Raw genomic sequence first — 17,495 nt, 5'->3', positions numbered from 1 at the left:
CTAGTTACTTGGGAGGCTAAGGCAGGAGGATCACTTGAGCCCAGAAGATTGACGCTGCAGTGAGCCATGATCCTGCCACTGCACTCCAGCCTGGGCAACAGAGCAAGAAAAAAGAAAAAAAATAAAAATAAATAAGATATAGTCATGCTGTATCTTTTCTATGTTTAGATATACAAATGCCACTGTGTTACATTTGTCTACAAAATTCAGTACAGTAACATGCTGTACAGGTTTGTAGCCTAGGAGTAACAGGTCATCCCATATACCTAGGTGTGTAGTAGGCTAGACCATCTAGATGTCTGTAAGTATACTCCATGATGTTGGTATGACAAAATCACCTAACACTGTGTTTCTAAAAATGTATCCCCATCATTAAGCAATGCATGACTGTATTGTCACTACTATCCCTGGACAGACTTAGATTGGTCTAGACCCATAATTCAATGGGTCATAATTTATAAGTACCTACTATGTGTGAGGAACTGACCCCGAATATTTCATCTGGTGAAGAAAACCTAGTATCTGAGTTCTGTCCCCTGCTACTCTCCTTGGTATCTAATTTGTTGTTCAATTTGCCTTCTTGAGTGGAAGGAAAAAAAGTGGAGTTAAAGCCAGCCACTAGGCAGTTTACCTTATCTAATCTAATTAATCCATCTAATTCCTGATGGGAATTTCAGTAACATACTTCACCAGAAAGTATTGACAGCCTGGGCAACCTGGTGAAACCCCATCTCTAAAAAAAAAAAGTAAAAAATTAGTTGGGTGTGGTGGCGTGCACCTGTAGTCCCAGCTACTCGGGAGGCTGAGGCAGAAGAATTGCGTGAACCCGGGAGGTGGAGGTTGCAGTGAGCCCAGATCATGCCACGGCACTGCACCCTGGGCAACAGTGTGAGACTCTGTCTCCAGAAAAAAAAGTATTGGGGCATCTGACAATTCTAGGTATGCCTGAGCAAGTAATGCACATATGATATTATCATGTAAGTCATGGCAAAAAAGAGGAGAAGTCCCTCTGCCATCAGAAATGTCCATCTACATGCCCCATGGGCTTCCTTTAACATTAAACCTGTGTCAGCAGAATCTGCTTGAGAGATGACAGTGAGGTGAGAGGGGATGGTGACTAAGATCTGCATTTCATGGTGTCATCCCCTGGGGGGAAGAGAGGCACACATCTCTCAGTTGGTAGACTTCCATTAGACTTAGGAAAGAGTATGGATTTACAGAAACTAGGCACCTACAAGTAGAAGAGACCACCACCCCTCCAACTCACATGCAGACAGTGATAAGTCTGGAGGTGGGCTGAAGCAGATGTGGGTGCCTCCTGACCTCAGTAAACCGGCTCTCAGAGAGAGAAGGCCCACGATTTCTGAATGTAGAAATGAATGAGTGGTTGCCTACCAGCAAGATGAGCAGGATGCTGGGGATGCTTCTGAGCAACTGGAACAGGACTACTAAGCTGGCAGGAAGGGCGGGCTGCCCAGCAGAGGTGACATCATCCAGTTCCTCATAGCTGCTGTCTTCCCAGAAGAACCAAAGTTCCAGGACATGGTGCCCATACCTACTCATGAGCTCTGGATACAACAGAAAGAACCTGAGCAGGAGCGGATGGTGAGTATAGACTAGCTGCAGGTCTGGGATGCCTTCTAGGAATTTTCTGATTGCACTGACCATAGTCTGGAGGCAAAACAAAGAAAGGAGGTAAATACACCTTGCAGAGGACCCAAGAGACCCCAACATGGCCAAGAGATGACTAGGAAAAATGTACTGTCATCTCAGTATTCCAGGACACCTTGGCTAGCTCATCCCAAGGCACTTTAGTGAGAAAATACCACTGTACTTACCTTATAACAGAAGTTCTCAACTAGGGGTGATTTTGTTCCCATGGGACATTTGGTAAAGTCTGGAGACATTTTTTACTATCTTGATTGGGGGAATGCTATTGGGATCTAGTAGGGAGAGAGTGGGGATGCTGCTAAATATCCTACAATGCCAGGAAAGCTTATCACAAAAGAATGATCTGGTGCAAAATATTAATAGTGCCGAGGTCAAGAAACTCAGCTTGATGATGGTACCACAGTGGGTTGTAATTGTCAGTGTACATGTCTACTTCCCACACTAGACTGAAAGCTGCTTGAGGGTAGGGACTGTGGCAGATTAATCTGTGCACTTAGCATAGGGCCTGGCACAGAAGGGGTGAAGGGGAGATATGTTGAATAATTTCTTTTTTTTTTTCTGAGACAGAGTTTCGCTCCTGTTGCCCAGGCTGGAGTGCAATGGCATGATCTCGGCTCACCGCAACCTCTGCCTCCCGGGTTCAAGTGATTCTCCTGCCTCAGCCTCCTGAGTAGCTGGGATTACAAGTATGTGCCACCATGCCCGGCTAATTTTGTATTTTTAGTAGAGACGGAGTTCCTCCATGTTGGTCAGGCTGGTTTCAAACCCCTGACCTCAGGTGATCTGCCCGCCTTGGCCTCCTAAAGTGCTGGGATTACAGGTGTGAGCCACTGTGCCCGGCCTTGTTGAATAATTTCTTACTCCTCACAAACCTACTTCTTCCCATTGCATTCCCATAACAATGTTCAAATTTCTTAGTATGAGGCTGGGCGTGGGGGCTCATGCCTGTAATCCCAGCACTTTGGGAGGCTGAGGTGGGCGGATCACCTGAGGTCGGGAGTTTGAGACCAGCCTGGCCAACATGGAGAAACCCCGTCTCTACTAAAAATACAAAATTTGCCGGGCATAATGGCACATGCCTGTAATCCCAGCTACTTGGGAGGCTGAGGCAGGAGACTCACTTGAACCCGGGAGGCAGAGGTTGTGGTGAGCCAAGATCACGCCATTGCACTCTAGCCTGGGTAACAAGAGTGAAACTCCATCTCAAAAAAAAGAAAATTCCTTAATATGCTATTATATGGGTTTTACAGTTTTGGCTCATTTAGGTCTTTCACTCATTGTGAGTTCATTTTTGTGTACGGTATGAGTTAAGAGTCCAACTTCATTCTTTTGCATGTGTATATCTAGTTGTTCCTGAAAATTTTCTGAAAAGACAAATCTTCCCCCATTGAATTATCTTGGCATCCTCATCAAAAATTGACCATAAATGTATGGGTTTATTTCTGGACTCTCAATTCTATTTCATTGATCTATATGTCTACTCCTATGTCAGTACCACACTATCCTGATTACTATAGTTTTTTGCTAAGTTCCAAAATAAAAAAGGTATGAGTCTTCCAACTTTGTTCTTTTTTTTCAAGATTGTTTTGACTATTTTGCATTTCCATATGAATTTTAGGTTCAGCTTATTCATTTTTGCAAAAAAGTACAATTGGGATTCTGATACAGATTGCATTGAATCTACCGATCAATTTGGAGAGCACTGCCATCTTAAACTATTAAGTCTTCCAATTCATGAATGCAGTCTGTTAATTTAGATTTTTAATTAAGAAAAAAAGAGAAAAACAGTAATGTTTTGAAATTTTCACTATATAAGTTGATATGATTTGGATTTGTGTCCCTGCCCAAATCTCATGTCCAAATTATAATCCTCAGTGTTGCAGGAGGAGCCTGGTGGGAGGTGACTGGATCATGGGGGTGGACCTCCCCGTTGCTGTTCTTGTGATACTGAGTGAATTCTCATGAGCTCTGGTTGTTTTAAAGTTTGTAGCACCTCCCTTTTCACTCTCTTCCTCCTTCTCCAGCCATATAAGATGTGCCAGCTTCCCCTTTGCTTTCCGCCATGACTGTAAGATTCCTGAGACCTCTTCAGCCATGCTTCCTGTACAGCCTGTGAAACTGTGAGTCACATAAATCTCTTGTCTTTATAAATTACTCAGTCTCTGGTAGTTCTTTATAACAATGCGAGAACTGACTAACACAAAGTCCTTATACTTTGTTAAGTTATATTCCCAAGTATTTAATTTCTTGATGCTATTGTAAATGGAATTGTTCCCTTAATTTCATTTTTTTTTTTTTTGGGAGACAGGGTCTCGCTATGTCACCCAGACTGGAATGCAGTGGCGCAATCTCAGCTCACAGCTCACTGCAACCTCCGCCTCCAGGGTTCAAGCAATTCTCCTGCCTCAGCCTCCCGAGTAGCTGGGACTACAGGCGCATGCCGCCACGCCCAGCTAATTTTTTGTATTTTAGTAGAGACAGGGTTTCACCATGTTGCCCAGGCTGCTCTCAAACTCCTGAGCTCAGTCAATCCGCCCGCCTCGGCCTCCCAAAGTGCTAGGATTACAGGCGTGAGCAACTGCGCCCGGCCTAATTTCATTTTCAAACATGTTAATAAAGATTTAAGTCTCTTTTCAGCTCCTCTCTATTCTACCTCCCATATGACTTAGCTAAGGCACATTAAGCTAGGCTTCCTTCCTTGAATGGATAGATTGGGCATCTTCCCACTTCTGTACATTAAATCATACTCTGCTCTCAGCTTCAAAGTTCTCCCTTCACCTCCTCCATCTCCTCCACAAAGCCTCTCCTGATGCTATATAATGCTTTGCTGGTTCTTGGCCAGTCCTCCAGCTCCAGGAGAGCACTCATTACTGTAGCTGCCTGACCCATAGGAGATCTTTTTGTCTCTCCTGACAAACTTGTGTTCTCTGAGGGAAAGGAACTTGTTTGATTCATTTCAGACCTGACAGGGCCCCACATGGTACCTAGCTCATGTCAAGTGGTCAATCCACATTGGCTGAGTAGCTGAAATGTTGAGAAGCAAATAAAAAATCATCGGCATAGAGTTGTGTTCAACAGCTTAGGAAATGCTGATCAAACTGCAATGAAGTTGCTGAAAAGGAAGAGTTTCCAGGCATAAGTAAGGCCTGACACTCTGAAATATCCATCCCCACAGAGACACCCACACTCTGGCTATTGGGGATCCTCAGACACATACCTTAACACACATCAGTGTGTATCTCCTCCACTGCTTCCACAAAGGCTCAAAGACCATGAGAATCAGAAAGGATCTCAGAGATAACTCTGCCCAAGGCCCAGAAAGGGAAGGAGATCTCACCAGGAAGGCCCAGAACATTAGCAACAGAACGAGAATGTGGACCCAGGAGTCCTGCCTTTCTGCACAATGCATGTATACAAGGTTACCCTGCTTCTACATAAAGGGCATTCACAGGTAAATGGTACCAAGGAAGCCTTCTCATAAAGATACCACATAAAGAATGTGACATCAGAGACAGAAGCAAAGGAAAGGCCTGGGAGCTAGCAGGCAAATTTTATGGGGAAGACGTCCACGAGCCTCCTGAAGGTGCCCCTTGCAGCACTACCTCATCTAGGCAGTCCCATTGCTCACCAGGGACCTCAGTGACCATGGAGGGTGCTCCTCTACCCACACCTCTTTAGCCCTACCAGCTGCCCAGAACAAAGAGCTTCCCTGCCTCCAGTAGCTTGATGGTCCCTGTTCTGCCTTCTAAACTCTTTCACCTCCCTTCTAACCTTTCTTTTCACTCTAATCAGAACAACTTCCTGATAAACTAGGGCAACGTGAATCTACACGAGTAATTCTCAAAAATAATACTGGAGACAGGAGCAGTGGCTCACACCTGTAATCCTAGCACTTTGGGAGGCTAAGGCAGGGGGATTGCCTGAGCCCAGGAGTTTGAGACCAGTCCGTCTCCACAGGAAATAAAAATAATTAGCCAGGCATATGCAGTGGTGCATGCCTGTGGTACCAGCTACTCAGGAAGCTGAGGTGGGAATATTGCTTGAGTTCAGGAGGTCAAGCCTGCAGGGAGTTGTGATCACACCACTGCACTCCAGTCTGGGTGACAGAGCAAGACCCTGTCTCAAAAAATAATAATGAGTAAAATGAATAATAAAAAGAAAGAAAACATCCATACGGTAGAATTCCAACTAAAAAATATAGAAGGAATTGTAAGCCAGGCACGGTGGCTCACACCTGTAATCCCAGCACTTTGGAAGGCTGAGGCGGGTAGATCACAAGGTCAGGAGTTCGAGACCAGCCTGGCCAACATGGTGAAACCCTGTCTCTACTAAGAACACAAAAATTAGCCAGGCATGGTGGCACGCACCTGTAATCCCAGCTACTTGGGGCACTGAGGCAGGATAATTGCTTGAACCCGAGGCAGAGGTTGCAGTGAGCAGAGATCGCGCCACTGCACTCCAGCTTGGGCGACAGAGCAAAACTCTGTCTCAAAAAAGAAAAAACGTATGGCCGGCACGGTGGCTCATGCCTGTAATCCCAGCACTTTGGGAGGCCGAGGCGGGCAGATCATGAGGTCAGGAGATCAAGACCATCCTGGCTAATACGGTGAAACCCCGTCTCTACTAAGAAATACAAAAAATTAGTCAGGCATGTTGGCGGGTGCCTGTAATCCCAGCTACTCAGGAGGCTGAGGCAGGAGAATGGTATGAACCCGGGAGGCGGAGGTTGCAGTGAGCCGAGATCACGCCACTGCACTCTCTAGCCTGGCGACAGAGCAAGACTCCGTCTAAAAAAAAAAAAAAAAAAAGAACATTTTGGTATAGTGAAATTTGACTATTGATGACTAAGGATTACACAGTATTATATACAATGTTAAATTTCTTGATTTTGATCACTGTACCCTGATTATGTAACAGAGAAAGTCCTAATTCTCAGGAAATACAAATTGAAGTATTTATGAATAAAATGACTCTGAAAATTATTTTCAAGTGGTTCAGAAAAAAAGAATAAGGGGGTGGGGATGCGAAGAGAGAGAATGCAAATGAGATAAAAATAAAAATTGGTGAATCTGGCTAATCGGTGTCTTTGAACTGTTCTTGAAATTTTTTTGTAAGATGAAATAATATCAAAATAAAATTGAGTAGAAAAATCAAGTTGTGATTGTATGTTGCCCTTTATATATTTATATTAAATTTTATCTTATTTTTTGAGACAAGGTCTTACTCTGTCACCCAGGCTGGAGTGCGGTGGCATGAACATGGCTCACTGCAGCCTCAACCTCTTGCGCTCAAGTAATCCTCCCACCTCAGCCTTCCCAGTAGCTGGGACCACAGGTGCGCACCACCATACCTGGCCAATTTTTAAAAATTTTCTGGCTGGGCACGGTGGCTCATGCCTGTAATCCCAGCACTTTGAAAGGCTGAGGTGGGTGGATCGCCTGAGGTCAGGAGTTAGAGACCAGCCTGACCAACATGTTGAAAACCCGTCTCTACTAAAAATACAATAATTAGCTGGGCGTGGTGGCACATGCCTATAATCCCACTGTAATCCCAGCTACTCGGGAGGCTGAGGCAGGAGAATTGCTTGAACCTGGGAAGCGGAGGTTACAGTGAGCCAAGATGGCGCCATTGCACTCCAGCCTGGGAAACAAGAGCAAGACTCTTGGTTGTTCAATTATTAGAACTTTTCATTTTGAAGCAAAGGCTTCTCAGGTCATGAAAATTATTAGTATTCTGAAAAAAAAAATCAAGACTGAAGTTCAAGTAACTTTCTCTGGGTCACACAGTTAACTGATGGGGGAGTCGGACTCCAGCTCAGACTTGACTGACTCCTAAGGCTCATTCCTTAGTACCACCTCTGGTTGGTACAGGAGCAAAGAGCTCTAAGGTATTGGTATCTTCTCCTGGTAACAGTTTATTAAAGAAAGTGGATTGCTGGGACTCAGATCATTGTTAATTAGGCTATTGGATCACTTTCGTGGTGGTTGTGTGTGGACAAGTTTTCTCTCTCCAGCTTCTTTATAAACTCCTGGAATCAAGGACCACATCTGATTCATCACTGAACCTCTCACCTATTTCATAGAATATTGCTTCTGTTCCTTAGTGTGGACTCTTCAGTCTAAAGCTAAAGATACTCTTCCTCCATTGACTATTAATTTTGCCTCTTTTTGATTACTGTTGAGGCAAATGTGATGAGAGTAGACCTGGTTTAATTTGAATGGAAACAGAAAGGCATAGTGAAAGTGAATGGGTTTTCAAGTAAGACACACCTGGGCACACAATGTCCTGTTGTCTCTCTCTTTGTGCTAGTAGCAGCCACTGGTGATCATTGCCTAGATCCACTAATTAATTAGGGATTATAAAACAATAATATTCTAGTTCTGTCATTCTCTGTTTATTAACTTAAATACTTGTATAAAAGGAAACTTCCGGCTGGGCACGGTGGCTCACGCCTGTAATCCCAGCACTTTGGGAGGCCGAGGCAGGCAGATCACGAGGTCAGGAGATTGAGACCATCCTGGCTAACAGGATGAAACCCCGTCTCTACTAAAAATACAAAAAATTAGCCGGGTGTGGTGGCGGGCGCCAGTAGTCCCAGCTATTCGGGAGGCTAAGGCAGGAGAATGGCGTGAACCCAGGAGGTGGAGGTTGTGGTCAGCAGCGATCCTGCCACTGCACTCCAGCCTGGGTGACAGAGCGAGACTCCGTCTCAAAAAAAAAAAAAAAAGGAAACTTCCCCTCATTAACTATTCAGTTACTCTGAAGGGTTAGATTAGATTACATAGGAAACATAGGTTAAGTGCTTGATTCTTTTCCTGTGGTTACCAGTTTTCAAAAACATGAGTTTGTTGCATAGCATCCTCCAAAGGTGACCAAAGAGTTGTTTTTTTTTTTTAATTTTTAATATTTTGTAGAGACAAGGTCTTACTATGTTGCCCAGGCTGGTCTTGAACTCCTGGCTGAGGCAGGAGAATCGCTTGAACCCAGAAGGTGGAGGTTGCAGTGAGCCGAAATCACACCATTGCACTCCCGAACTCAGGTGATCCGCCCACCTCAGCCTCCCAAAGTGCTGGGATTATAGACGTGAGCCACCGTGCCCAGCCTCAGTCCCGATTTTCTTATCTGTAGAATGCAAATAAAAATCTCTTCCTCCCAGGAAGGCTGAGATAATTAGGTAAATTATACAGGCTCTGTATGAGTCTGCATCCTACTCCTCTCCACACTCCTAACACCTCCGCTTTGTCTCTCTCTACCACCCGCTTGCCTATACACTATCATCATCATGGTCTCCCAGGGAACACTAATGTAAAGAGGTACAGGAGGACAAGGAGCCCAGGCATTGTGGTCCATACCTCACGTAGTGTATTGTCTTTGTCCTGGCAGATTGCAAGCAGATAGATGGAGGCTTTGAAGACCACCAGTGGGGGGCGCTCGCCCTGGTCCTGCAGAGACAGGAGGAAGCTTTGCACAGCCTCAAATAACTCTGCCTCTGAGACAAACCTGTCAACCAAGAAAAGCCTGAGTGAGAAAGGCAGAGTTGGCAGGCCACTGGGCTCTTCTATCCTGCCTGGCCGCATCCTTCCTCAGCCCACTGTCCTGCCCCAGCATGCCCACAGCCTAACGACATCTTACACAAACAGTGTGCTATACATACTTACAAAGCATTGCCATATATATACATCACATTGTTCTGTGCCTTGTGCAAGGCTCAGTTAGGGGCCAAATACTCCTCATTCACACTTGGGAGGTGAGCTATCTGCCAGCTGGACCAGCAGTGTTAAAGAGAAGGGTGCTACTGCTGGGGTTCAGAAGGCCCTGCCCTGGCAGCTGCTCCACCCTTCTCTTCTTGTATTTATCATTAAACAGTGGTGTATTTAACAGATATAACACCAAAAGCATAAATGACAAAAGAAAAAAATGGATAAATTAGAGGTCATCAAAATTAAAAACATTTGTGCTTAAAAGATACCACTAAGAAAGTGAAAACGGCCAGGTGAGATGGCTCATGCCTAGAGTCCCAGCACTCTGGGAGGCTGTGGTGGGAGAATTGCTTGAGGCCAGGAGTTCGAGACCAGCCTAGGCAACATAGTCAGACCTCTTCTCTACAAAAAAAAAAAAAACAAAAAAACAAAAAAAAAAAACACTTAAATTAGCTGGTTGTGTAGACGCATGCCTATAGTCCCAGCTACATGGGAGGCTGAGATGGGAGGATCGCTGAAGCCCAGGAGGTTGAGGCTGCAGCGAGCCATGACTGTGCTACTGCAATTCAGCCTGGGTAAGAGAGCAAGATACAAAAGGAAAGGAGAGGAAGGGGGAAGGGGAAGGTAAGGAAAAAGGGAGGGTAGAGTAGGGGAGGGGAAGTAAGAGGAAGGGAGGTGAAGGGAGGGGAGGGAAAAGAGGAAAGGACGGGATAGGACAGGACAGGAATGGAAAGGAAAGGAAGAAACAAAGAAAAGAAAGCGAAAAGACAGCAAACAGGAGGCCAGGTGCGGTGGCTCACGTCTGTAATGGTAGCATTTGGGGAGGCCAAGGTGAGAGGATTGAGAATATACCCAAAAAGAATTAAAAACACTACTCAAACAAATACATGTACACACATGTTTACAACAGCACTATTCACAATAGCCAAAAGGTGGATAGGCCCAAATGTCCACCAATAGGTGAATAAAAGCAAATTATGGTGTATACATACAAAGGTATATTAATCAGCCATAAAAGGAATGAAGTACTGATACATGGTACAAACATTATGCTCACTGGATGGACTTCTAAAATGATATGCTAAGTGGAAGAAGCCAGACACAAAAAGTCACACACTGTATGATTCCATCTATATGAAATATTCAGAATAGGTAACTCCAAAGAGACAGAACAGATTGTTGATTGCCAGGAGCTGGGGAGGAGGAACGGAGTGACAGCTTTGCAGTGATGGAAATGTTCTAGAACTAGATGAAGGTGGTGGTTGTGCATTTTAAAGGTACTATTAAATACCACTGAATTGTTCACTTTAAAATGGTCAAGCTTATGTTGTGTAAATTTTACCTTAATAATTTTTTTTTCTTTTAAGACTGAGTCGGCCGGGCGCAGTGGCTCACGCCTGTAATCCCAGCACTTTGGGAGGCCGAGGCGGGCAGATCACGAGGTCAGGAGATCCAGACCATCCTGGCTAACACAGTGAAACTCCGTCTATACTAAAAATACAAAAAATTAGCCGGGCGTGGTAGCGGGCACCTGAATTTCCAGCTACTCAGGAGGCTGAGGCAGGAGAATGGCGTGAACCCGGGAGGCGGAGCTTGCAGTGAGCCGAGATCACGCCCCTGCACTCCAACCTGGGCAACAGAGTGAGTCTCCGTCTCAAAAAAAAAAAAAAAAAAAAATACTGAGTCTCACTCTGTCGCCCAAGCTGGAGTGCAATGGCACAATATCAGCTCATTGCAACCTCTGCCTTCCGAGTTCAAGTGATTCTCCTGCCTCAGCCTCCCGAGTAGCTGGGATTACAGACGCTCGCCACCACACTCACCTAATTTTGTATTTTTAGTAGAGACAGGGTTTCACCATGTTGGTCATGTTGGTCTTGAACTCCTGAACTCAGGTGATCCACCTACCTCGGCCTTCCAAAGTGCTGAGATTACAGGTGTAAGCCACCGCACCTGTGAGGGAAGAGACAGACCCTCTTATATTGTTTTATATTGTTTTCTACTCAGTACCTGTTTTAAGAAAAAAACAAAGAAGTGAAATCAAAGCCAGGCAGCCCGGCGCCAGGCCCAAAACCAGGCCTGGGCCTGCCTGGCTTAAACCTAGCGGTTAAAAATCAACTCATGACTTAGAACCCGATGTTACACGTATATTTCAGGCATTGTATGGAAGAACACTGTGAAACTCCCGGCTCTGTTCTGTTTCACTCTGACCGCCGGTGCATGCAGCCCCTGCCACGTACCCCTTGCTTGCTCAAATCAATCACGACCCTTTCATGTGAAATCTTTAGTGCTGTGAGCCCTTAAAAGGGACAGAAATGGTGCACTTGGAGAGCTCAGATTTTAAGGCAGTAGCTTGCCAATGCTCCCAGCTGAATAAAGCCCTTCCTTCTACAATTCGGAGTCTGAGAGGTTTTGTCTACGGCTCGTCCTGCTACACCTGGCCAATAAATTATTATTATTAATTAATTATTTATTTTTTGAGACAGAGTATCACTCCGTCACCGAGGCTGGAGTGCAGTGGCACGATCTCAGCTCACTGCAACCTCCGCCTCCCGGGTTCAAGCAATTCTCCTGTCTAAGCCTCCCCAGTAGCTGGGACTACAGGCGCCTGCCACCACGCCTGGCTGATTTTTGTATTTTTATTTTTATTTTTTTTATTCTTTTTTTTATTTTTTTTTGAGACGGAGTCTCTCTCTGTCACCCAGGCTGGAGTGCAGTGGCGCGATCTCAGCTTACTGCAAGCTCTGCCTCCCAGGTTCACGCCATTCTCCTGCCTCAGCCTCCCGAGTAGCTGGGACTACAGGCACCCACCACCACGCCCGGCTAATTTTTTTGTATTTTTAGTAGAGACGGGTTTTCACCGTGTTAGCCATGATGGTCTCGATCTCCTGACCTCGTGATCCACCCGTCTCGGCCTCCCAAAGAGCTGGGATTACAGGAGTGAGCCACTGCACCCGGCCTGATTTTTGTATTTTTAGTAGAGACGGGGTTTCACCTTGTTGGTCAGGCTGGTCTCAAACTCCTGACCTCAGGTGATCCACCCGCCTCGGCCTCCCAAAGTGCTGGGATTACAGATGTGAGCCACCATACCCGGCCCAATAAATTATTTCTTACGGCTTAAGAAAGAACAGTCCTTTTATTTTTATATCCTTTTTGAGATGGAGTCTCACTCACTCTGTCACCCAGGCTGGAGTGCAGTGGCATGAGCTTGGCTCACTCCAACCTCCACCTCCCGGGTTCAAGCAATTCTCCTGTCTCAGTCTCCCGAGTAGCTGGGACTACAGGCGCCTGCCACCATGCCCGGTTGATTTTTGTATTTTTATTTTTATTTATTTATTTATTTATTTTTTTTTTTTGAGACGGAGTCTCGCTCTGTCACCCAGGCTGGAGTGCAGTGGCATGATCTCAGCTCACTGAAAGCTCTGCCTCCCGGGTTCACACCATTCTCCTGCCTCGGCCTCCCGAGTAGCTGGGACTACAGGCACCCACCACCATGCCCAGCTAATTTTTTTGTATTTTTAGTAGAGACGGGGTTTCACCGTGTTAGCCATGATGGTCTCGATCTCCTGACCTCGTGATCTGCCCATCTCGGCCTCCCAAAGAGCTGGGATTACAGGAGTAAGCCACCGCGCCCGGCCTGATTTTTGTATTTTTAGTAGAGACAGGGTTTCACCTTGTTGGTCAGGCTGGTCTCAAACTCCTGACCTCAGGTGATCCACCCGCCTCGGCCTCCCAAAGTGCTGGGCTTACAGGTGTGAGCCACCGCACCCGGCCCAACAAATTATTTCTTACAGCTTAAGAAAGAACAGCCCTTTTATTTTTATTTTTATATCCTTTTTGAAATGGAGTCTCACTCACTCTGTCACCCAGGCTGGAGTGCAGTGGCACAATCTTGGCTCACTGCAACCTCTGTCTCCTGGGTTCAAGCAATTCTCCTGTCTCAGCCTCCAGAGTAGCTGGGATTACAGGTGTGCACCACCATGCCCGGCTAATTTTTGTATGTTTTGTGGAGACAGGGTTTTGCCATGTTGGCCAGGCTGGTCTCGAACTCCTGACCTCAACTGATCAGCCCACCTTGGCCTCCCAAAGCATTGGGATTACAGGCGTGAGCCACCATGCCCAGCCATGATTTTTAAAATGTAATAAATTGAACAGTAATGATTAAAACCAAAGTAAACTACTGAAGTTTTTTTCTGTGGACAAACAACACCCTCAAGGATAGCAAGGAATACTCATTGGCTTTCTAGGCCTCTGTCTCTCAGCACAGTGTCTACCCACCTGTTCTAACCCACTTCTAAGATATGAGCCTCTCAGGGACACAACCCATTTCTTACTTATCCCCGTGTCCCCAGTGCCCAGCATCAGGCTTGGAGAGATGCCCTTATTTATTGAACTGAACTGCTGATGAAGGTCCCAAGACCCACCACCAGCCACCCACCTCTGTGCACTGACCTGTCTTCATGGATGTAGGCCAAGTAGAAGAGGAGCAGGATGCAGTACTGTCTCTGGCGAGCAGCTCCCTCCATGTACTGGCGATCAGACAGGAAGGCAAGGCTTTCAGGGCTCCTGCTGCTTATCTGGGGCAGCCCATGCTGCAGGAGCTCAGACACTGCAGAGAGTTCTAGGGAGGGAATAAGTAGAGGAAAGCCACACAGAGAACATAGAAGAACAGGTAATCAGCACATTAGTACCTACTACATGCAGAGTACTGCACAGGGCAGCAAGGGTAAATGCAGTATAGTGGGAAATAAGGAAATCAGAGGCTCCTCTTCCTTTGAGCAAGGTTCAGCCTACCGGGAAAGACTAAACTTCACAAGCAGAAGGACATGGATATGTCTCAAAAATTAACATTCATTCTTTTTTTGTTTTGTTTTTCTTTTGACAGAGTCTCGCTCTGTTGCCCATGCTGGAGTGCAATGGCATGATCTCGGCTCACTGCAACCTCCCCGTTCTGGGTTCAAGCAATTCTCCTGCCTCAGCCTCCCAAGTAGCTGTGATTACAGGCACCCACCACCACGCCCAGCTAATTTTTTGTATTTTTAGTAGAGGCAGGGTTTTGCCATGTTGGCCAGGCTGGTCTCAAACTCCTGACCTCAGGTGATTCACCCACCTTGGCCTCCCAAAAACATTCATTCTTTCATTCATTTGACATATGTTCATTGAGTGGCTACTACTCTTAGGACAGGCTGTGAGACCCAGGCCCTACCTCCAGGAACTGGCAGCTGATGGGAAGAGACACATAATGAGACAGGCAATTGCAGGACATGTGATCAGCGCTATATTGAGGAGGGAGTGACTCAGGCCGCCTGGCATGGGGAAGGAAAGGTCAAAGAGGATGAAACTGTGGGCCGGGTGCGGTGGCTCATGTCTGTAATCCCAGCACTTTGGGAGGGTGAGGAGGGTATATCACCTGAGGTCAGGAGTTCAAGACCAGCTTGGCCAACATAGTGAAACCCCGTCCCTACAAAAATACAAAAATTAGCCGGCTATGATGGCAGGCGCCTGTAATCCCAGCTACTTGGGAGGCTGAGGTGGGAGAATCGCTTGAACCTGGGAGGCAGAGGTTGCAGTGAGCTGAGATGGCACCATTGCACTCCAGCCTGAGTGACAAGCGCGAAACTCCATCTCAGAAAAAAGAAAGCAAGCTTTGGGAGGCCGAGGCTGGCGGATCACGAGGTCACGAGATCAAGACCATCCTGGCTAACACGGTGAAACCCCGTCTCTACTAAAAATACAAAAAATTAGCCAGGCGAGGTGGCGGGCCCCTGTAGTCCCAGCTACTCGGGAGGCTGAGGCAGGAGAATGGCGTGAACCCAGAAGGCGGAGCCTGCAGTGAGCCGAGATCATGTCACTGCACTCCAGCATGGGCGACAGAGCAAGACTCCGTCTCAAAAAAAGAAAGAAAGAAAGAAACAAACAAACAAACTGTGGAGGGTGAGGAGAAAAGAGGCAGCAACAGGAGAAAAGAGAAAAGGAAGCAAGGTGTTCAGAGGCCTGAAGGCATGAGAAGACATGCCATGTTTCCATTCAGTGTCACTGGACAGTCAGTGAATAGATGTGGGGTGTCAGAAGCTGGGGAACTATGTGATGTAATCTGCAGTTGGACTGTGAAAGACCTTTAAGCAAATGCCACTTAAAGAATTGGGACTTCATCCTGAGGGCAGAGACTTCTAGATTTCTTACGAAAACGGTTTCATAAAAGAAAGAATATTTTAATACCAAAAGAACAGGAAAGAAGGATAGGCGTGGTGGCTCAAGCCAGTAATGCCAGCACTTTGGGAGACCAAGGCAGGTGGATCACCTGAGGTCAGGAGTTCGAGACCAGCCTGGCCAACATGGCAAAACCCTGTCTCTATTAAAAATACAAAAATTAGACAAGCGTGGTGGCAAGTGCCTGTAGTCCTAGCTACTCAGGAAGCTGACGCAGGAGAATTGCTTGAACCCGGGAGGCGGAGGTTGCAATGAGCCGAGATCACGCCACTGCACTCCAGCCTGGGCAACAGAACAAGACGCTGTCCCAAAACAAAAAAAAAGGAAAGAAAAAGACTGACTTCAGAGTTTAAAATTTGAATAAAGGCCAGGTGCGGTGGCTCACACCTGTAATCCTAGCACTTTGGAGTCCAAGGCAGGTAGATTGTTTGAGGCCAGGAGTTCAAGACCAGCCTGGCCAACATGGCAAAACCCCATCTCTACTAAAAATACAAAAAAATCACCTGGGCATGGTGACATGTGCTTGTAGTCCCAGCTACTCGTGAGGCTGAGACACAAGAATCACTTGAATCTGGGAGGTGGAGGTTGCAGTGAGCTGACATCACTCAACTCCAGCCTGGGCAACAGACTGAGACTCTGCCTCAAAAAACAAACAAACAAAAAAACCTAAATAAAGTCAACTTTATCCTTATGTTCCACATTTCACCATGGACCAGAGAAAACTTCATCACTATCTGACACTACTCCACAGACTGATGTGTGGAGACCACAGCTGAAAGCCAGGGGAGTTAAGATGTTAAGACTTTGTTTTCAGATAATCCTTCCAGCAGTGAGTGGATGAGAGATTGAAAGACAGGACCTCAGTTGAAGGTCAACCGAAAGAATCCATCCTGCCAGGGCCAAGTCCTGGGCAAGCAGAGGGTGAGGATAGCGCATGTCCCACAGCAATTTGGTAGCAGAGCCAGGTCAGCTCTCCTAATTCCAAGTTCAGTGCTTGTCCACCAAAGCATGCTCTCATCAATATAATAATAATGAAACAAATATCCTTCAGCCACACACATCCACCTGCCTTTCTCCTGATATATAAAAGAAAGAAGCAGTCTGAATGTTATGAGAGATCTGCTGCATTTCCTGGCACAATGAGATTTAAGAAGCCCCAGTGTTTAAGGCAGGAGATGTGTGGGGCTCCCCTTGGTTTGACAAGCAAGGGAACTGCCAGAAGCAGTGGAGCAGGCACTTATGAGCATGAGAGGTGATGGTGATGTGACTGCCAATAGTCTTAGACTACATGGCAGAAATCATGCTATTCTCTCTGCAGGCCAGATCATGCCTTAACAGGGAGATTGCAGAAAGGAGTAGCCAGCATAGTGAGAGAACCAGTAGCCAAGCTATGTTGGAAGCAATAAAAATGCTCACCTGGGCTTTGCTCCCTCTCAGCATGATGTCTGGGAAAGATAAAAGAGAGCAGCAGGTGTAGAGAGTGGGGGAGAGGACACAGAATCTTCACAAATATAATAAGGGGGAAAAGAGCCAGAACTAGGTCTTACCCACAGAGGTATATTTGTTGAATGAATGATGAAACAATTATTAAACTGTTTTCTATTATATCAGGAGACAGGTCTAAGATAGAGGAACCCCTCAGGGCAAATAACATACTGTTATAATCGCTCTATCCACAGCAGTACCTAGGCCTCCCCTGGCAGGTAGCAGAAGCTCAATGAACGTTCAACAAGAGGAAAAACTTCCAGCTCTCAGCCCTGCAGCTGCTGTTCCTCCTGCCTAGATTCTGCATGGCTTTCCTTTACTTGACTCAGACCTCTGCTCACATACCACTTCCACATGGAGGCCTTCCCTGACCACCCTATCTAACATGTCTCTCTCCTCCTTCTATCACTCTCTATCCTTTTGCCCAGTTTT

At 46.2% G+C, this 17,495-nt stretch overlaps 1 protein-coding gene across 1 annotated transcript in view; it reads right to left on the bottom strand.

The window, feature by feature from the left end:
• Positions 1-17,495, bottom strand: part of MEI1 (meiotic double-stranded break formation protein 1) — a 110,657-nt gene that overhangs the window by 27,638 nt on the left and 65,524 nt on the right. Inside the window, exons 21-23 of the mRNA XM_003814635.5 lie at positions 13,821-13,989; positions 9,024-9,171; positions 1,396-1,671 (exon numbers count right to left, since the gene is read on the bottom strand). Coding sequence (XP_003814683.3) covers positions 1,396-1,671; positions 9,024-9,171; positions 13,821-13,989 — 593 coding nt within the window. The remainder of the gene's footprint in view (positions 1-1,395; positions 1,672-9,023; positions 9,172-13,820; positions 13,990-17,495) is intronic.

Source organism: Pan paniscus, chromosome 23 (genome assembly GCF_029289425.2).
Source record: "Pan paniscus chromosome 23, NHGRI_mPanPan1-v2.0_pri, whole genome shotgun sequence".
In the NCBI taxonomy this organism is placed as follows: Eukaryota; Metazoa; Chordata; class Mammalia; order Primates; family Hominidae; genus Pan; species Pan paniscus.
The sequence above is the reverse complement of the archived record's forward strand: the minus strand, read 5'-3'. Positions and strand labels throughout refer to the sequence as shown.